Below are 20,636 nucleotides of genomic sequence, written 5' to 3'. Positions count from 1 at the left end.
TTTCCTTATAACTTTTCAATTTCTTCTCTTTTACTTTTTTTATTTTCATTCATTTTCATGACAAAGCAATATTCTCCTCTTCCTTTTATTCTAGAGAAGTAATTGGTGCAATTGTTCGAAATTATGTAGTTGCAGTTGAATAATTAGACTTAGTTGATGGTAGCATTCACAACACGTGGTATAGATCCTTTTGCTCTTGATGCTAATCCTTGCATCCGGTCGAAATTCTTCCGTGGGAATCCTAAGGATAATATGTACCATTGGTTTAATCACTTTATAATAATTGCCACATATCATTTTTGAGATGGTACTTGTTATTTACGTGAGTTTCCCACGTATCTCCAAAGAATGGCACTATAATAGTATAATAGTTTGAGCGCAGTCATGTATAAGGATTCAACCATTTTCTTGGATGTCTTCAAATTTGCATTTGGACATGCTAACGATTGTAATGATGCCTTTTAATAATTGCATTGTCTTTGTCATGCAATTTGGTATTCATTTCTAAAGCCTCTTACTTCATGCGGAAACAAATATATCAAAACAAATCCAGTTAAAAATATTGTCGCTAGCATTTCATCAAAATCTTGTAGAACTTATACATACATTTGCTATAACCACCCTTGATAATGCTCTTTTCTTGACACAATATTATGAAACATCATTTCCTCCACTATTTGTTGCACATCCTTCAGCTCCACTTCTTATCGGAATTGGTCTTGTTTCAATTGAAGTTGATATTGCTACTACTCAAGTTTAAGAACAAGGGCGAAGACATTATCGTGGCTATGATGTCTACTACTGAGTATGTGATGAAGTTAGTCACACTTATCAATGTTGTTGGCATTTCCCGAATTGACAACCTTCATTTCAATACCAAAAAGAACCCAAATAACCATCCCAATTCAAATGCTGAAAATTCACGTATTTCATAATCATCCCTTTGAATGTCCAAACGAGCCGTTCCACCAAACCATTTGATTGTGAATGATAAGCATTCGTGAAAGTGTGGCATATCCCCAACCAAGACGTCACAACATGAAATGCCTTAATTATAAATATGAGACTATTATCCAAAAGAATCTGCTTAAGACAAAAATGCTAAAATACCACTTGATTGAGGAGGAAGTATCCAACAGTAGTTGCAAACACGTTAGTAATAGCACTAACTTCCATTGAGTGAATCAAGTAATTAGAAACAATAATGATATACTCATTGCTTGTAATCAATTGAAAAAAGCCCATCAAATCAAACACCACCAAATTAAATAAATGGGAAATTATAATTAACTTTAACTATCTTTTTATATCATAATGGGAGTATTACAAGGTTAGCACCAAACACAACTACACATATACCAAATAACATTATATTGCATTTTTGGCTAGTAGAAACACTTGTATAACTTTTTGGTCATATAGTGATGTTCCATATGCCTACCTAGAATAAGAGAATCATGATAAATATGAAAAAAGTGTGGAATAAAGATCAAAAGCACCACTAGTTATAAATGATCATCAGAATCCGTCCCCACAAAATAAATAAGACCGTCCTCAAGGTTATATTGAGAATGTAAATGTCGAATGGCAAGTCATTAACAAGTGATGTAAAATTCTCAAACCTATCATAAAACCTTTAAATTTATGGCTTAATTTTTTAAGCCTCACAAACTTTGTCAAGAGAAAGTAAATCTTGCTTTACACCTTGTAGATATTTAATATCAAGTATAGAAATTGCTGATAGCATAAAATCTCCATCTAAAAATCCATAAATATTGGAATAATAGGCTTATTAAAAATATGATAAGAGAGAGAAAAAGAAAGAGGAGCTCTAGAAAGGGTATTAGCATCAATTATAGGATTCTCCAAACGATGAACAACATCAAAATCATATATTTTAAGCTTTAAAACTCACTGAACAATATAACTAACCAAATTCTTTTATTTCAATAATGAAGTAACTACACCTTTTAGTAATATTCAAGAACTATGTAAATATACATGGAGTTTCTTGAAACCCTAAACTGCTGTTAAACACTCCTTCTTTGTCGTAGAGTAATTCACTTTTGCTAATTGCAATGTACAGTTTATATATGCAATAAGATAGCATTTATCAGACACACTTAAGCTTTCTTGCATTAACATAGCTCCAAGGCTAATATTATAAGCACCCACGCACAAAATAAAAAGTTGACTATAATTAGGATATGCCAAAATTGGAGGAGTTGTCAATATCTCTTTGAGATTTATAAATGCCTCACAATTTATAGATTTAATAAAATATAACATTGATGACTTTAACAACGTTCGCAAAGATGCAATACAATCAGAAAGATAATGAACAAATAACCAAAATACTGCATCTTGCCCAAAAAACACTGCACATCATTTACACACTTCGGAGTAAAGAACTTTAAAATAGCCATAAGTTTGTTAGGATTAAATTATAAATTATCACGAGAAATATGATACCCAAGGTAAATTATGTCTTTGGACTCAAACACGTATTTCAACCACTTTCAACTTGAAATTAACTTTAAACAAAAAAAACTAAACTATATTTTTTAGTTTAATTTATATTCCATTTGTATCTAATATCTCAATTTTTACTACTTGGAAATGCATTACAAATTTTATTTTTACAGCTCTTTGCCATTTGATAAATTAATTCATTGAAAACTTTATTACTAGTATTAATGTGTGTTATGAATTCAAAAAGTTATTAGGAATTGTGCTAAAGTGATTAATTTTTTGTTTGAAATTAATTTAAACCTTAATAAACACATTAACCTAATTTAATGGTAAGTTTTATTGACCAATTAAGATAAAATATTAAATTAGAGTTTTGTGAATACTTTACCATTAATAAAAACTAATTAATGGTAAATGAGTTATGCCCCATTGGATGTAAATTGACAAACACATCGGGAAGTTATAGAGCAGAACAACAAACTCCAGATTTGACCTTATCTTGAACATCAAATTCCCAAGCTCACTAATCACCCTGTTTACGCTGAGCCAGGTGATGGAGGCCTGCTATCCTGCATGGAAACTCTGAAATACTTTGAGAGTTTTTCATCCCGCGGCGGCGGCGGCTCCCTCCATCTCCGCGATCCGGTATGCCGACCGCGCGGCGCGCTTGTCATCCCCGTGCGCGCGGCACGACGCCAGCAGCGCACTCCACTGCTCGGCCTCCGCCTCGAACGGCATCGTCCTCACGAGCTCCTCCGCCTCGCCCAGCTTCCCCGCCCGCCCCAGCAGCTCGATCACGCACGCGTAGTGCTCCACCCAAGGCGCGATCCCGAAATCCGCCACCATGCGCACGAATTGCTCCCACCACTCCTCCCCCACCGGTGCCGCGGCGATCCGGCAGTAGCAGCACAGCACCGCCACGAACGTCACACCGTCGGGCGCCACGCCCTCCTGTGGCATCTGCGGGAAGAGCTCCAGCGCCTCGCGGCAATGCCCGAGCTGGGCATACGCGCCCAGGAGGATGTTCCACGACACGCAGTCCCGGCAGGCAATCCGATCGAACTCCCACTTCGCGTACATGAGCTGCCCACTCCGCGCATACATCCCCACCAGCGAGTTCTGGACGAGGAGATTGGATCGTAGCTCCGTCCTTGAGATCTCCTCGTCCAGCGCCTTACCGGTGGCGGCATCCCCCGCGATCGAGCACGCCCACAGCACGATCGCGTACGTCTCGGCGCTCGGCTCCACGCTCATCTCCCGGAAGAGCTCGATCGCGCGCGCCGCCTCGCCGCCCGCGACGTAGGCGTGGATCATCGCGGTCCAGCACGCGGCGTCGCGCTGCCGGATCCTGTCAAACACCCCTCTCGCCTCCCGGATCGCGCCGCATCGCGCGTAGAAGCTCACGATCGCGGCCTGGAGCTCCAGATCGCTGTCGGTCTGATCCAGCAGCAGCCGGATCCGGTGGCCGCGATCCAGGTCCCCGAGATCCGCGTAGACGAGCAGCATCGCGAGGTAAGTCTGCTTGTCCGGGCTTAGATCCAGCTTCTCGTACAGCTCCAGCGCCTCGCGCGGATGCCCAGTCCGGGCATACACCGCGATCATCGAGTTCCAGGCAACGAGATCTCTCTGGGGGAGCTGATCGAAGAGCTTCCTCGCGTCGTCCACGATCCCACACCGTGCGTACATCTCCATAAGCGCGGCGGCCACGCCCGGGTAGCCGAGCTCCCTCTCGTTGAGCCCGCGATGGATCTCCCCGCCCTCCTCGAGGAGATCCAGCTCGCCGCAAGCGCGCACCAGGAGGACGATCGTGGCGGCGCTAAGATCCACCCGGTGAACCCCGTGCTGGATCCTCTTGTAGAGCTTGAGCCCTTCCTCCGGCTCGCCACCCTCGATGTAGCCAGCGATCAAGACGCTCCAGCTCGCGGAGTTCCTCGCGGGCATGGCAGTGAAGAGCTGCGATGCCATGGGCAGATCGCCGCAGCGCGCGTACATCTCCAGGATGGAATTCTCCAGCGCGAGCTCGGGCTTGATCTCCGAGTCGAGGATCCACTTGTGGATGGCGCGCCCGTCCTCGAGCGACTGGATCATCCCGGCGGCGTGGAGCGCGGTGGAGAGCACGAAGTCGTCCGGCTCCAGCGTCTCCACCATGCGGTGGAAGAGATCCAGCGCCTTGCGGTAGTCGCCGTGATCGCTGTAGGCGGAGATCATCACGGCGTAGGATCGCGTGTTCTTGTAGGCGATGGAGGTGAACACCCTGACGGCGTCCTCGATCTCGCGGCACGCGCCATACATCTGGACGAGGAGATTGGAGAAATTTCGATCCTGGGAGAGGCCATTCTTGATGATGTGAGCGTGGACCTTGCGCCCCTGCTCGATCGCCCTGCCCGCGATGCACTTCTCCAGGAAATGCTGGTAGAGGAAGGGCGCCCGGGTGTCGATCCGGCGCTCGTCCACCGCCGCGAGGACGGCATCCACGGCGCCCATGTCCGCGAAGCGCTCCGCGCTGGGGAGGATCCCCCAGGCGCTCTTCCACCAGCAGGGCTCCTGCTTAGGCGGGGGCTTGTAGCGCGCCGAGAATTTCACCCCCTCGGCGTCGAAAATCTCACGGAAATCGTCCCCGTCCTCGCCGAATCGCGCCTCCCGCTGCCTGGCGCGGATCGCCCGCCGGTCTTGTGCGCTCCCGGCCTCCATCTCCTCGGCCCGCGCCTCGGCATTCTCCTCCGCGCTCCTCTTCTTGCGCAATTGCCTCTCCGCGCGCTTCACCGATCGCTCCTCTCGCTGCAATTGCCGATCGAAGTACTTGTAGAGCTGGACCTTCTGCTCCTTGGTCGTCAGTCGATCCTGCCGCTTTGCCAGGCAAGCCAAGCTAAATCTTACCATGGGCTAGAACCCTAGAGCAGCATTTTAGGGTTCTTCACGAAAGAGAGGGAAAATTTTGGGGTTCTTCGCGAAGAGGGAAGTTCTTTGGAGCGATGAATGTGTGACGGATTATGGAGGCGCCAGATCGTGGATCTCGAACGCGGCGTGCTCCAAGCCACCAGCCAGCTCTACGCCGCGATTATCCGGCGATGTGCGAGCGCCAGGGATCTGGCACACGGCGGCCGCGTCCATCGCCACTTGATTGCCGCTGGCTATGGCCGGCACTTGTTCTTGGGGAATCTCCTCGTCCAGATGTACAGCAAATGCGGGAACCTGGAGCTCGCGCGCCGCGTCTTCCACACCCTGCCAGTCAAGAACGAGTTCTCGTGCAGCATTTTGATCTCGGCCTATCTCCGAGCCGCGCGCCCGGCCGATGCCATCGCTCTCTTCCGCGAGATGCCGCTGCTGGGCATCCGGCCCGATGGCTTCGTCTACGCAAGCGTTCTCAGCGCCTGCTCGAGCGTCGGGGATCTGGAACAGGGAATCTCCATCCACGATGAGGTGAAATCTTCGCAATTCCTTGACGATCCAATCGTCCAGACCGCGCTGGTGGATTTCTACGCCAAGTGTGGGAGGCTGGAGGAGGCGGGCATGGTTTTCGAGACCATCGGCCGCGATCGCGATGTTTTCTCGTGGACGGCGCTCGCGAGTGGCTATGCCCAGCATGGGCAACCCGGCAGGGCCATCCAGATCTTCCACAGGATGGACTTGGAGGGCGTTGGGCCGGACGCTTTCACCTTCTCCAGCATTCTGGGAGCGTGTTCTAGTACCAGGAATCATCGGCTGGGGAGACTGATTCACAGTCGCGTGGAGTTCCTCGGGATGGATCGTCAGGACGCCGTGATGCAGTGTTCTATCATCAAGATGTATGGGAAGTGTGGCAGCGTGGGCAATGCGAGAGGTTTCTTCGACAGGATCGCGAGCTCTAGCGTCTGGTGCTGGACAGCGATGATCGGAGCGTATGCCCAGAATGGGCATGTGGTGGAGGCGATGGAGATGTTTCACAGAATGGTTCTGGAGGGCGTTCGTCCGGTGGAATCGACTTTCGTGCTTGTCCTCAGTGCTTGCACGACGCTGGACCATGCCGAGGCGATCCACGCACGAGTTTTAGAGGCTGGATCTCAGGGAGAGAACTTAGAGGCGGCTCTGGTGAGCTTGTACGCAGGTTTTGGACGGATCGATCAAGCTACCAGGACTTTCGAGCGCATGTCCACGAAGAATGCCGAGTGCTGGGGGTGTTTGATCGCAGCAATGGCCAAGGAGGGAGATAAAGCTCGAGCGCTGGAGCTTTATCAAGAGTGGTGGTCCAAGAAGAACGATAGCGAGCTTTCGAAGAGCGCATCCATCTTTGCTGCTGCACTAAGCGCGTGCTCTTCAGTGGACGAAGTACAGGAAATCGAGAGTCACATTCGTGCATTTTCTGCGAAGTCTTCTCTCTCCGAGGAAGTGGGAGCTGCTCTTGTCACCTTTTTCGCGAGGTGGGGTAGCGTCGACGATTCGAGCAGGGTCTTTGAGAGCTTGAAGCTCAGAGACATTGTGACTTGGAACGCCATGCTGGGTGCGTACGTGCAGCTCGGGCATAGCAGGGCCGCCATCGGGTTTTACTACCGGATGAACTTGGAAGGCATTCTCGCGGACAGCTTCACGTTTTCCAGCATCCTTGGAACCTGCTCGGATCTTTGCGACTTGGAACTCGGGAAACGTGTCCACCAGCGAGCAGTCTCCATTGGACAGGCCAACTTGGTCGTGAAGAACGCGCTGTTGCGCATGTACGCAAGGTGTGCTCGCTTGGACTACGCAAGGAGAGTTTTTGAGGAGGTGGTGGGGGCGAGAGACTCCGGATCGTGGAATAGTATGATCTCGGGCTACGTCCAGGCCGGGTGTCCTCGAGAAGCGCTCGAGCTCTTTCACAGGATGGACGTGGAGCCGAGCGTAGCAACGTATGGCAGCGTCCTCGAGGCGTGCTCCAGCCTGGGAGAGCTTGACCAGGCCAAGGCGGTGCACGGGCGGTTCGTCTCGGCGGGGCTGGAGTCCGAGGTGGTGGACACCACGCTCGTGAAGTTGCTGGCTGGAGCTGGATTCGTGGGCGATGCCAGGAGAGTTTTCGAGAGCTGCAAGAGCTCGCGCAAGGATCCGGTGTCGTGGAACGTCATGATCGCGGCGTATGCGCAGCACGGAGATATGGCGGAAGTTACCGATCTTTACCGGAGGATGAACTTGGAGGGGTGCTCGTCCGGGACCGTCACCTTTGTGAGCATTCTCATCGGTTGCAGCCGGGCCGGTTTGCTGGAGGAATCCATCTACCAGTTCGGATCTATGAGCTCGGACCACTGGATACGGCCGGTGGTAGAACACTTCGTGTGCGTGGTGGATCTGCTGGGACGAGCCGGGAGGCTGGACGAAGCAGAGGAGCTCGTGGAGACGATGCCGGTGGAGTCGAGGCTAAAGTTTGGAGCTTGGAAGTCACTGCTCGCTGGGTGTAAGATCCACAGAACAAGCGAGGAAGCTCTGAGAAGGATCGAGTCCCGGTCGAGGGCGAGCTGTGGAGACGAGAGACCCGTCCTTGGAACTCTATGGAGGAGCCTCTAGAGATCATGGAGGACGGTCTTGGTAATTGAAAGTCCAGACGAAGTGACATCACTCGCGAGGGTTCTTTACTCTTTTTCTCTTTGCGGAGGAGCGAAAATGGTGGTGGTGCTGGTGACCGGGGCGGGAGGACGAACAGGGCAGCTCGCGTATGAGAAGCTGCGAGCTCGCGCCGGAGAGTTTCGTGCTCGTGGGCTTGTTCGATCCGAGGCAAGCAAGCAGAAGATTGATCAGGATGGCAGTGGTGATGTCCGGATTGGAGATATCACCAAGCCGGAGACTCTCCCTCCCGCGTTCGATGGAGTCCATTCGCTCGTCATCCTCACCAGCGCTGTGCCGAAGATGAAGCCGGGATTCAATCCAGCGTCCGGTGGAAGGCCCGAGTTCTACTTCGAAGAGGGAGGCACGCCGGAAGAGGTATGACGATCATTCTCCTTTTTTGTGCCTGTGATCTCTCATCTCTTTTTTCTCCATTGTCTCCAGGTGGATTGGATTGGCCAGAAAAATCAAATTGATGCTGGTAAGAACACAAAGTTCCTGTTTTTTTCTTGCTCTCTTTCCTCCACACATCCGTGACGTGTTCTTAGAGCACTTTTTTCTTTTCCAGCAAAAGATGCAGGTGTCAAGCACGTCGTGCTCGTTGGCTCCATGGGTGGAACCAACGAAAATCACCCCTTGAACTTACTGGGGAATGGAAAAATCCTGGTAAATTGTTCTCTTCGGCATTCAAGGTTTCTTTTTAACATGAATCGCATTGTATAGATTTGGAAGAGGAAAGCCGAGAAATATCTGTCCGAGTCTGGACTGCCGTACACCATCATCCGGTATATGGTGTTGATCTTGGGGCTGCTCCATTTGTAACTCTTGTGAAACAACAGGCCTGGTGGATTGATCGACAAGGAAGGAGGCAAGCGCGAGCTCATTGTTGGCAAGGACGACGAGCTGCTGAACACTAGCACCAAGAGCATCCCAAGAGAAGATGTGGCGGAAGTGTGCATCCAGGTACTCACAGCTGAGAAAATCTAGCACTACTTTTGCTTATTGTTTTCTTCCAATCTTCTAGGCTTTACTGCACGAGGAAGCCAAGAACAAAGCCTTTGATCTTGCTTCCAAGGCCGAAGAAGAAGGCTCGCCAACTACAGATTTTAAGAGCTTGTTCTCTGCAGTGACAGCCACCTTTTGAGGTTCACATTTTTCCAATTCATCACTTGCTGTTTTCGTGATTCTACTCGTTCCAGACAACGAAGTAGACAAGCTCCAACCATGGATAACAGGCTTGAATCTAATGATCTACGATGGTTTCTGGCTATAAATGCCGGCCATGATCGAGCAAGCTCCAGCCACGCTGCTACTTCCATCACGATTTAGCAGCGCATCAAACACTACCTTCGCGATAGCTGCATCCTTTCGTTTCCAGCACGCCCCTAGCAAAGTCATCCAAGTCACAGCATCCGCCTCGCAAGGCATCGCGCTCGCCATCGCTAGCGCACCTCGCACATCATCGGCTCTCCCAAGAACATCGATAACGCAATGGTAGTGCTCTATCCCCGGAGTGATCCCATACTTGGTGCGCATTGCCGCGAAGAGAAGCTTGGCCTCCTCGAGCTTACCGGCGTGGTTGCAAGCCGTGAGGATGGACAGGAGCGTGGCCGAGCTCGGCTCTATCCCTCCGGCCTCCATCTCCCGGTAGAGCTCGAGCACCCGAGTAGCGTCACCTTTCCTGCTGTAGCCGGCCATCAGGGCGGTCCATGTGATGGTCGAGGTGCTTCCGGAGAGCTGGGAGTCGAAAACTTGTTGGGCATCGTCGAGGCTGCCACACTTCGCGTAGAAATCCACCACGCAAGTCGCTAGAACCGAATCGGGCTTCTCGAGTAGACCGAGCCGGCAAACTCTGGCGTGGAAAGCTTTACCGGTGGAGAGAGCCACCGCAGCACCGCAGGCCTTGAACGCGCACGCAAAGCTCCGGGAGTTTGGCCGACCGAGCTGGTTTCGCTGTAGCTCTAGCTCCATCTGTGGAAACAACTCTAGCACCAGCTCTGGATCCCCGTTCTCAGCGTAGCCGAGCAGCAGCGCGTTCCAGAGAGCCAAGGACGTGCGCTGGAGTTGGTCCATCGCATCGAAAACTCTCTGGGCATCCGCCATGCTTCCACAGTTGGCGTAGAGATCCACCAGCGACGTGGCGACGAAGATGTTGGAGCAGTGTCCCCCCGCGAGAGCTTGAGAGTGTAGAGCCATAGCCCTTTGGAGAGTAGCCTCGTCCGGCTTCGCTGTGGATCGCGCCGCTAGAGCAGCGCAAGCTTTCAATGCCGCGACGAAAGCCTGAGCGTTTGGCACCACCCCTTTACGTTGCACGTCCTGGAAAAACTCGAGAGCCAGCTCCGGCTCGCCGTTCTCGGCATACCCGAGCACCAGCGACGTCCACGAGACGACGTCGTTGCGAGGAATCGCCTGGAACACCCTGTGCGCATCGGCCATACTCGCGAAGCTCGAGTACATGTCGATCAAGCTGCTTCCAACGAAAACGTTGGAGTCGCAGCCACTCTCCCGAGCTCGGGCGTGAAGAGCCATCCCGGTCTCTAGAGCAAGTGTTCTTCGCTGTGGAAGACGAGAGGAAGCCTTCACTGCCGCTACAAAGGTCTGAGAGTTCGCATTGGAGCAGCACTGAAAGAGCTGCAAAGCTTGCTCTTCCCGGAAGTTATCAGCGTAGCTCTGGATCATCGCGTTCCACGACACCACGTCCGGGTTTTCTATCCCCTCGAAGACGCTTCTAGCATCTGCCAAGCTTCCCAGCCTTCCATACACCGCTACCAGCGTGTTGAGCACGTAGATATCCCCGCCATAGCCAGAGCTCACTGCCAGAGCGTGGAGAGCCATGGCTCTCTCCAATCCCCCCATAGCTCCATCAACTCTCCTGGATCCATTTCCACCGCAAGCTTTGAGAGCCACGACCAAGGTCCTGGCATCCGGAAGAAATCCCCGAGCTCGCATGGATTCCAGGCACTCCAAGGCCGCGGAGGACTCGCCATTTCCCACATAGCCCAGCATGAGAGAATTCCACGACACCACCGTGTGGGATTCCATCCTCTGGAAGAGCGCCCGCGCCTCCAGCGTGCTGCCCAGCCTGCCATACGCCGCCACCAGCGTGTTGCCCAGGTAGACGCTCGAGGAATCTAGCTGCTTGCCCTCGGCGGCCGCGAGCGCATGGATTTCCCTCACCTGTTGTAGATCTCTGGACGATTTGAGAGCGGCGATCCATGATCTCACCTTGTGCCGCTCCGGATCTGCGGTAGCGGCGGGGAGGAGCGCCAGAAATCTCCTGGAGAATTTCGAGGATTCCTTTTTCCCTCTATTTCCTCCTTTTGCTTAAACCCTAACCCCATACTTTAAGGGGCTTAGAGGAAGTTGGCAAACTTTCTAAACAAGACGGATTTACATTTCAGTAGGCATTCTTGTTCGAACTCAACCCCTCGTCTCGTCGGAGGTCCTCCCCTGGATCAAAAAAGCTACACTTCACCGTCAAACTTGCACTGCTCGATGTCGACACCCTTGGGAATCTCCATCTCCTCCGCACATCGAACGGGAACGTTGTACCGCAGCAGCACTTTGCACTGGCGAATACCTGCATCGTTTGTTCCTACAAGTATGAGCAGCTTGCAGTGAAAGCATATGCAACGAACCTTTCGCAGCTTTTTTTGTTACCCTACGGGACTTGTCGCGGGAGCTCTGGAAGCCGAATTCGTCATAGTTCGATTCCGCCAGGAGGAAGCAGAGTACAAACTCCACTCAGGTGCGGCTTACTGGTCCCGGCGTAGATATCGTTCCATGCACGAAGAGCACTGATATGAGTTTGAAGAGCTTCTGCCGCTACTGGATGGCAGCTGGAAGCCGTCCTGGACCTGTTTCTCGAGCGTTTCGATGAGCACCTGGAGTTTAAAAGCTAACTGTCTTGCTGGCCGTCCCTGCTCCTTGACATCTTCCCGCAGCATTTGCTGTACGCTTTCTTTCAGAATGGGAAGTTGAACCAAATCTGCACTGCCAGATGAAATTTGCACCATGGTGTCCCCAAACTTATACTTCACGTTTGCCCACCTCTCAAGACTGCGCAGGCTAGCCCGAAGAGTTTCTATCTCAGCTTTGAGGTTCTGGTAATGAATCTTCCACAACTCCACCAAGCCCGCGTACTCATCTTCCTCCCACGGGTACATGTACATAACAGTCTTCTTCCAGTCGGCCTTGGCAGCTTTGACATTTTCCGCTGCTGGCGAAGCCGCAACTAACACAGAGCACCATCTGTGGGAACTTTTTGATTTATCAGATGCCAGGAAAACGTGTCCAGAGTGACGTTGTCACGCTTTGCCACATGGAGCGTATTGCCTTTGAACTCCCATATGAAGCCGGCAGACTCGTAGAGAATGAGCAGCTCCTCGTCGATGTCGGTATCTCTTAACTCTATAGCGCCTCTGATGATGAAGTACCAAAGGAATGCTAACTTGCCCACGCCAGAGTTGCCGTTTAGATGGCAAAGCCAATCGCCATTAGCGTATCCAGACTCGGAACAGATCTCCGCAAATAACGAGTCATACATCCTCCTTACGTACAAGCCAGGAAACCTCTTGTGTGCTCCTAGGAGGGGCTTGCATCGGATAACCTTGCCCGCTGCAATATCCTCAAGCTTCAAACTCCAGACATAATCCTGCCACCAGGATTGAAGCGATTGCAACACTGTTCAAAGCAAAGCACATGTAAATCAGAAAACGAACACTTACCTTTTGGGCTGAACTTATCAGGGCACAGAAGATTAGTGTCCTCGAACAGACCTAAGAGCACTATCACTGCCGAGCTTTGGAACCATAAATCCATCTTGTAAGCTTTTAAGCAAGATTTAAAAAATATTCTTGTATATGCCTTGTTTCCGCGGGAGCTTATCTACAAAAATTGAAGAATTAGCCATCTTTGGGATGGGAAGATGGATTCCCAGGTTCCAAGACAGTGGTCGGTGGCTTCGTCTTTTCTCGGGAAGAAGGAGAAAACATTAAGTAGGTGAGTTCAGCACCAAAGAATTGCTGGAATTCTCACTCCTCTTCTCGCCTCGCTCCACATTAACATTTTTTACTGCTTTTAGCACACCGGCACAAACACAGGAATTGCTGCCCGATGACTCTCCTTCCTCTTGCATTGTGATTTCACTCACGCACAGAACCAGCTTGCGCCAACGAGCGAGACATCATTATAAGTATTATGTAAGAATTTCTGCTCTGCAAACTCTTTTTCCTGTGTTCTTGGTTGATTTTAGCGATTTCATTGGATCAGCGTGCTAGAGTTTGCTATTCTCTAGATCTAACGAAAGCTTCTGAATTGGAGTTGTACCGGGTGGTCAATTGGAAATTTAAGAAAGCTTTCTCGCTAACTTCGAATCTTGCTGCTGGCAGTTCTATAACCTGGTGTTATTAGCCACTTCTATGGCCACAAAGTTCTCCTCGTGCAGAGTCCAGCTTGACGAAGATGTTCTCTGGCTTGAGATCCCACATTATGACCACATTATGTGAAGGATGATTCGCTACTTTCATGAAGGGAGGTGTCTAGTACATCGTAACCAATGATCTCGAGATCTTGCCGTTGTCGACTGCCAAGACCCTTGAGCTGCTCCGCACAATGAAACTTGAGAACATCCGCGACCTTGGCATTGCGGAGATTGCCGTCGGGTACTTAGTTGTCGATCGATGTGGAACGACCTTGATTTTGTGCCTTTGCTGTACGTGAACTCCTGAGACGATCGCTCGTTTCGAATCACGGATGTCTTCCTGCCGATCTCAAGGCTAGACATGATGCCTCGTCGTGTGAGAGCTTGTGATCACTTTCTTTTTGTTTTTAGAACTTCGGTGAGCCAGATCTTTCGCTCGCAGGCTCGGCTGCACCAGTGGTACTTTGCAAGGTCACTCATGAAGAAAAAGAAGGAACAAAGAAGTGGAAATTAACTGTGCAGCTCAAACCTGTACCTCCGATACATATTAAAAAATGAATCAAGATGTTTGTACCAACAGTGTTCTTTAGTATCAAAGTTTCTACCGCACTCAAAAGTCTCCACCTTCGTAACAAAATCCCTAAAAGCTGAGTTCACGATCTTTTTCTTTTTGCTCAAACTCCGTTTCGTTCTTTAAATCTAGCTTAGTCGCACATCTCGTTAAGAAAGTCTGGAATTCTTCTCTCTTCAATATTATAAATAGGGTGGTCAAAATCCTGGTAAGAGACATGCATCGTATTGTATAGATCTGGAAGAGGCCGTATGCGATCTTGATCTCGGGGCTGTTCCATTTGTAACTAGGCCTGATGGATTGATCGACAATGAGAGAGGCAAGCGCGAGCTCATCGTTGGCTGAGCTGCTCAACACTAGCACCAAGAGCATTCCATGTGGCCGAAGTGTGCATCCAGGTACTCACAGGCGAGAGAGTACTTTTCCTTATCGCTTTCTTCCGAGCTTCTTCCAACAAGGAAGCCAAGACCAAAGCCTTTGATTTTGCTTCCAAGCCCGAAGAAGGCTTGTTCTCTGGGGTGACAGCCACCTTACATCAGTGATTCCACTGTAACGAAGTAATCAAAGAATGATAAGTTCCAGTGCTGGCTATAAATGCTGGCCATGATCGAGCAAGCTCCAGCCACGCTGCTACTTCCATCACGATTTAGCAGCGAATCAAACACCAACTTCCCGTTAGCTGCATCCTTCGCGCGCCCCCAGCAAAGTCATCCAAGTCACAGCATCCGCCTCGCTAGGCATCGTCCTCGCCATCTCTAGCGCACCTCGTACATCATCGATAAGTGCTCTGATCCTATACTTGGTCCGCATTGCCGCGAAGAAGACCTTGATCTCCTCGAGCCTACCGGCGTGGTTGCAAGATGGAGAGGAGCGTGGCTGAGCTCGGCTCTATCCCTCCGGCCTCCATCTCGCGGTAGAGCTCGAGCACCTGAGTAGCGTCGCCTTTCCTGCTGTAGCCGGCCATCAACGCTGTCCAGGTGATAGTCGAGTTGCTTCCGGAGATCTGGGAGTCGTAAAACTTGCGGGGCATCGGCGAGGCTGCCACACTTTGCGTAGAAATCCAGACCGAGCCGGCAAACTCTGGCGTGGGAAGCTTTGCCTGTGGAGAGAGCCACAGCACCACCGCAGGCCTTGAATGCGCACGCAAAGCTCCGGGAGTCTGGCCGACGGAGCTGGTTTCGCAGTAACTCCAGCTCCATCTTTGGAAACCACTCTAGCACCAGCTCTGGATCTCCGTTCTCTAGTAGCAGCGCGTTCCAGAGAGCCAAGGACGTGCGCTGGAGCTTGTCAACCGCGTCGAAAACTCTATGGGCATCGACCATGCTTCCACAGTTGGCGTAGAGATCCACCAGCGACGTGATAATGATAAAGATGTTGGCGCCGTGGCTCCCTGCGTGAGCTTGAGAGTGTAGAGCCATTGCTTTCTGGACAGTAGCCTCCTCTGGATCTCGCCGCTAGAGCAGTGCAAGCCGCGACGAAAGCTTGGGCGTTTGGCACCACCTTTTCTCGTTGCATGTCCTGGAAGAACTCTAGCGCCAGCTCCGGCTCGCCGTTCTCGGCATACCCGAGCACCAGAGACGTCTACGAGACGACGTCGTTGCGAGGAATCGCCTGGAACACCCTGTGCACATCGGCCATACTCGCGAAGCTCGAGTACATGTCGATCAAGCAGCTTCCCACGAAAACGTTGGAGTCGCAGCCACTGTCCCGGGTTCAAGCGTGAAGAGCCATCCCGGTCTCTAGAGAAAGAGTTATTTGCCGTGGAAGACGAGTGGAAGTCTTCACTGCTGCTACAAAGGTGTGAGAATCCGGCAAAGCTTGCTCTTCCGGGAAGTTCTGGATCATCGCGTTCCAGGAAACCAAGTCCGGGTTCTCGATCCCCTCAAAGACGCTTCTAGCATCTGCCAAGCTTCCCAGCCTTCCACAGCATGTTGAGCACATAGATAGCCAGAGCTCACTGCTAGAGCGTGGCACCATAGCTCCATCAACTTTCCTGGATCCATTTCCACCGCAATCCCGGGCTCGCAGATTCCAGGCACTCCAAGGCCGCGGAGAACTCGCCATTTCCCACGAGCGCGTGGATCCCGATTTGAGAGCGGCTCACCTTGTGCCGTTGCGGATCTGCGGCAGCGGCATGGACGAGCGCCAGAAACCTCCAGGTTTTGGACATGGGAGGAATTTCGAGGAGTGCTTAAACCCTAGGCCTAACCCCACATTTCCTTAAACCCTAACCCTCTTTCCTTGCGTCGATCGCGCTCCCGATCGGCCGGCCTATCGATCGATCGATCCATTCTTTCTCGCTTGCCAGGATGAATCCCGCCCCTCCAGCGCTGCCCGTGCGCCTCCTCTTCGTCAAATCCACCAGGACGGTGCTCTTCCTCGAGGCCAACAAGAAGTTCGTGGACGCGCTCCTCAGCCTCCTCCTCCTCCCCATGGGCAGCGTCGTGAATCTCGTCCGCGGCGCCACTGGCATGCACGACAACGAGCTGGGCGCGATCGCCAATCTCCATGGAAGCGTGATCGACAAGCTGGAGCTGGAGGAGAAGCTTTTGGTGGCCAGGGAGGTTCTCACCAATCCCGCTGCGCCGCTGGGCTTCCCGGGCACCATGCTAGCGATCCAGCCTAGCGGCGAGATGCCCAGCTTCCTCCCCAAGGTCTACAAGTGCTCGAGCTCCCAGTGCCGCAACTTTGGCACCGTGATCAATCAGCAGTGTTCTTGCGGGGGATACTGCTCCCGATTCACAGAGCCCGTGACCGACATCTACAAAGTGGCGGTGGTGGCGGATCCAGCGGCGCCGCCACACTCCGGCTACGTCAAGGACAATGTGGAGTACATGATCACTGATGGTCTCGAGGTCTTCCCGACCTCCACCGTCAAGAGCATCATGCTGCTCGTCAAGAATAAGGTGGAAAACATGGGCGATCTGGGCAGCATCGAGATCATGGTCACTCGTGATTGGGTAAGCTTTTTTTCCTGAGAGATGGATCGTTTGATCTTTTCTTTTTTCCTCTAGATGGTGAAGATACTGAGAAGATCGTTGGTGTCAAAGACGGTGCTGAACGACGTCTTCAAGGCTGATCTCCCGGCAGGGACTTCTTCGCCTGCTTGATCAAGTCGTAAGTTTTGCCACCTTTCTTTTTTCCCGGCGAAGAATGTTCTCACTGATGTCTTCCAGAGACAGGCAAGAGTCTTCCTTCTTTGTTTTTCATTGACTTAGGTGTAGCTAAGTATCGGGAAAAAACCTAATTTAATATGCACGAGCCAAGTTCTAAATATCAGAGGAATGGAAAAGCAAAAAGAAAGTGATCCCAACTTCGCCCAGGAAGACTCTGGTGAGAACAGTCTTTGAAACTAGCGCTCCACCATCTACAACAAAGGCACAGTCAAGCTCGTTGAAACCACATCTATGATTGACAACTTACTCGAGCTGGAGTGACGACAGTGTCCTCAATGCCAATGCTGATGTTTCCAACTTCCATTGTGGTGAGCAGCTCAAGGGTCTTGGTCGTCGATGCTGGAAAGATCTCTAGATAATCAGTTACAATGTAATCCGCACCTTCCCTCAAAAAGTAGGTCATGGTGGATCCACCTTCATGCATGTTGAAATACCATATATGGGAGTAATGAGTCCATGGAAGTTGTGGATTCATGAGCAGCTCTTTGTCCACCACCATCTTTGGCGTTTGTGATGGCTCCCATATTGCAGTCAAAACAGTCAATCATTATATGTAAGAGAGGAAGTGAAGAAGAATAAAAGATGCCTTGACGAAGAGTTCCTCAACAAAGTGCTCTAGATCATATGAATGAGTGCTTTGAGTATGAAGGAACAGAGTGCTCTAGATCGTATGAATGAGTGCTTTGAGTAGAACAGAGTGCTCTAGATCATATAGATCGTATGAATGAGTGGCTTTGAGTATGAAGGAAAGCAAAAGGAAGCAAAGGACAAAGTGTGAATGAGTGGCCTTGAGTATGAAGGGAAGCAAGGGTATTTTGTGGACAGCAGTTTTACTTTAGAGCAAATACCTGTGCACTGCCTGGGAATCGAACCCGGTCTGTTCCATGGCAGGGAATTATTCTACCACCAGGTATTTGCTCTAAGGTAAACCTGCTGTTCACAGTGCTTGCTTCCCTTCGCACTTGAAGCTGCTCATTCACACAATTTTCTTAGTTGAGGCATCTTTTATTCTTCCTCAATTCCTCCCTTACATACGATGATCGGCTGTTCGGCTGTTCATTCTGACGTGGCAGCAGATGGAATATTCCATCGGTTCTGCATTGAGCATGCGGTCGATTGGTACCAAAAAGTAGCCGAGGAGATGGTCCACAAAATCCTTGCTAGCTTCCAGGAAGAGGACCGCGTTAAGAACCCATACTACTGGGTAATCCGGGGTATCTCCACTTGATTAACGAAAAGAAATGGAAATGAAGCTGTGATTCACTCTTTAAATCTAGCTGGTCTCCCAAGAAACGCGTTGGTAGTGTTCTATCAGAGCGCATTGCCGCAAATACTCCTCAGTTGGTTCCACAGACAGATTGTAGAGTGTGCAGAGCCACAAAGTGGCCGTCTTGGCTTGCCGAGTCGAGGAATTTTCTACTCATTGGCAAACGTTTTCAAAAGTGTCCGCCTTAGTTTAATAGCAGCGGCATTCCGGTCATTAGCTTCGCGGCATGCCGCACGTATGGTCGTAGCCGAGTGATGCTACTCCACAGATGGCTGGATTTCGAACCTGAGAAACAAAAGGACAAGTCAACTTCATCGGCAGCGTAGCTGCTTACCACATTGGTTGCATCACAGCGACCTCCTAAACCGACTTCCAAGATAGCAACGTCAACCTGTTGGTCACGAGTTAAGCCGTAAAGCAATATTAAAAAACATAGTCTAGTTTTCTCACATCCTCCGACGTAAACATCTTGAATGCTAAAATTGTGAGGAACCGAAAGAGACGTGGCATAGGGAGCCTCATTTGCCTGCATTTGCCTATGAATTACAAAGAAAAAAGAACAAACCAGGTTAACCCACCTGGAGATGATCCCAACACCACCAAAAATACTTGTTAAAAGTTTCCTCGGAGACCTCCTCCCTGGTTTAAACGAGCACTGTAAACTTGATAATGCCACCACAACACTTACCCGTTCAATCTAAATCGTTCTCTAATGTCTAGCAAATGAGGCGAGGTGAAAAGAGCAGTCCGGAAACCAGAAGCTCGCAAAATTCTCTCCACAAATGCACAAGTAGAACCCTGTCACAGACCAAGGCTCGTCAAAAAAGAAAGAAACTGGTTCTAAGTACCTTTCCCTTGGTTCCAGCCACATGAATTACGCTTAATTTCGATACTGGCTCCTCCAACCCGAGCAGCTGAAGGAGGAAAAAAAAAAGCTCGAGAAGAAACCAAAAACCGAAGAAAAAATGGTACCTTTAGATGGTCAGCAACGAGCTGGAAATGGTTCTCCCATCGGCTGCTATCGTGGGTGCTTGACGAACGATCCAAATCCACCACTGCTCCCCTCCACCACGCTTCTTAGTGATTAGACCGTTGAGAATTTCGATAGCGTCCCGGAAGCTACGACGATGCGCCATCGCCAAGGACTGCGCACAACCCTACAGCAGGAGAGCACGACGACAAGCGAGTACTTTGACGCGCCAGGCTAGATAGCACTCGCTTTCACTCCACTCACCTGGGCGCCAGATCTGCGATCGTGTCCGCTCATCGCCGGGAGGATTCTCGAGTGGAATGATTGAGCGAAGCGCATTTGAAATCACCGCCCTCTCCTAGGATTGCCGGCAGCATTAGCCGATCGAGCTCCCGGGACCTGCATTTCACGGGAATCAATCCCTGGCGCTCGATCCGGCGCATCCAGCTCGCCGCGCCGCGCCGCGCCGTGCGGATTCCCAGTGGCGCTCCTCGACGAGCATCATCGAAAAACCCTGGAAATATTTACCAAGATATCGTCTACGTCTTTAGAGCGCGAAGGATAAAACAAGGTAAATTTCTTAAAGAGCAAATAGACAAAAGATATCAAACTCTGCCAAACAACCTTGGCATTATTTACTTCGACACACAGTAAAAAAACGAAATCCAGTAGAACACAGCACACACAATATAATCTCTTTTTACCATGTGAAATAATGGTAAATTTCTTCCTCAGTTCTTGGAGCAGCCAGTACCGGGGCACTGGTGGCAGCTACCACTGTACCAGTACCAACCGGACTGGCACTGGTTGCACTTGCCATTGTACCAGTACCACCCGGACAGGCACTGGTTGCACTTGCCATTGTACCAGTACCACCCGGACAGGCACTGGTTACACCTGCTATTGTACCAGTACCACCCGGTCGGGCATTGGATGCACCTGCCACCGGACCAGTGCCAACCGGACCGACAGCTTTGTGCCTGGGCCTTTGCGATGCCATTGCCAACGTCCACGCCGATTAAGAGGAGCATGACTACCACTCCAATGAAGGCCACGCGAGAAGAGTAGCTCGCCACCATTGCCATTAGCGAAGAATTCTTCTTGATTGAGTTGAGTGAGATGAGAAAGATTTTGGAGAGAAGTTTGCTATGAGAAGCTTTGATTTCTGGGATGGATGATGCCAATGAAGGCCGAGGAGGCATTTATAGTGCCGA

The 20,636-nt window shown here is 50.6% G+C and overlaps 5 protein-coding genes across 8 annotated transcripts; 2 read left to right on the top strand and 3 right to left on the bottom strand.

The window, feature by feature from the left end:
- Positions 1-3,075: 3,075 nt before the first annotated feature.
- LOC9646147 (pentatricopeptide repeat-containing protein At1g06140, mitochondrial) lies at positions 3,076-5,352 on the bottom strand. Its single transcript, XM_024666581.1, has one exon. The coding sequence runs from the start codon at positions 5,350-5,352 to the stop codon at positions 3,076-3,078; it is 2,277 nt and encodes a 758-aa protein (XP_024522349.1).
- Positions 5,353-6,213: 861 nt separating this feature from the next.
- Positions 6,214-7,980, top strand: LOC112343328 (pentatricopeptide repeat-containing protein At3g53360, mitochondrial-like). The gene has a single exon (XM_024666580.1). The coding sequence runs from the start codon at positions 6,214-6,216 to the stop codon at positions 7,978-7,980; it is 1,767 nt and encodes a 588-aa protein (XP_024522348.1).
- Positions 7,981-8,041: 61 nt separating this feature from the next.
- LOC9646118 (uncharacterized protein At5g02240) lies at positions 8,042-9,310 on the top strand. 4 transcript variants are annotated; one of them, XM_002992848.2, is made up of 7 exons: positions 8,042-8,394; positions 8,461-8,497; positions 8,585-8,682; positions 8,740-8,801; positions 8,856-8,979; positions 9,041-9,161; positions 9,216-9,310. In XM_002992848.2, exons 1-6 carry the CDS (start codon positions 8,077-8,079, stop codon positions 9,158-9,160), a joined length of 759 nt encoding a protein of 252 aa, XP_002992894.1. In that variant the 5' UTR covers positions 8,042-8,076; the 3' UTR covers position 9,161; positions 9,216-9,310. The 4 variants fall into 4 exon arrangements, with proteins under 4 accessions (XP_002992894.1, XP_024522335.1, XP_024522333.1 ...); XM_024666565.1 differs by having other exon boundaries at positions 8,045-8,394; positions 9,228-9,310; XM_024666566.1 differs by having other exon boundaries at positions 8,045-8,394; positions 9,225-9,310.
- Positions 9,311-14,340: 5,030 nt separating this feature from the next.
- On the bottom strand, positions 14,341-16,073 carry LOC112343327 (putative pentatricopeptide repeat-containing protein At1g77010, mitochondrial). Its single transcript, XM_024666579.1, has 4 exons — positions 15,795-16,073; positions 15,574-15,711; positions 14,774-15,463; positions 14,341-14,538 (listed from the first exon to the last, which is right to left on the bottom strand). Exons 1-4 carry the CDS (start codon positions 16,071-16,073, stop codon positions 14,341-14,343), a joined length of 1,305 nt encoding a protein of 434 aa, XP_024522347.1.
- Positions 16,074-18,342: 2,269 nt separating this feature from the next.
- LOC9646144 lies at positions 18,343-20,422 on the bottom strand. Its single transcript, XM_024666578.1, has 9 exons — positions 20,185-20,422; positions 19,772-19,936; positions 19,425-19,528; positions 19,301-19,366; positions 19,141-19,250; positions 19,031-19,091; positions 18,903-18,978; positions 18,787-18,843; positions 18,343-18,737 (listed from the first exon to the last, which is right to left on the bottom strand). The coding sequence occupies exons 1-8, from the start codon at positions 20,420-20,422 to the stop codon at positions 18,839-18,841; spliced, it is 825 nt and encodes a 274-aa protein (XP_024522346.1). The 3' UTR covers positions 18,343-18,737; positions 18,787-18,838.
- Between the last annotated feature and the right edge of the window lie 214 nt (positions 20,423-20,636).

The sequence above is a fragment of the Selaginella moellendorffii genome, unplaced genomic scaffold (genome assembly GCF_000143415.4).
Source record: "Selaginella moellendorffii unplaced genomic scaffold, v1.0 SELMOscaffold_143, whole genome shotgun sequence".
NCBI lineage: Eukaryota > Viridiplantae > Streptophyta > Lycopodiopsida > Selaginellales > Selaginellaceae > Selaginella > Selaginella moellendorffii.
Note: the sequence above shows the minus strand (reverse complement) of the source record. Positions and strands in the feature narration are given on the sequence as shown.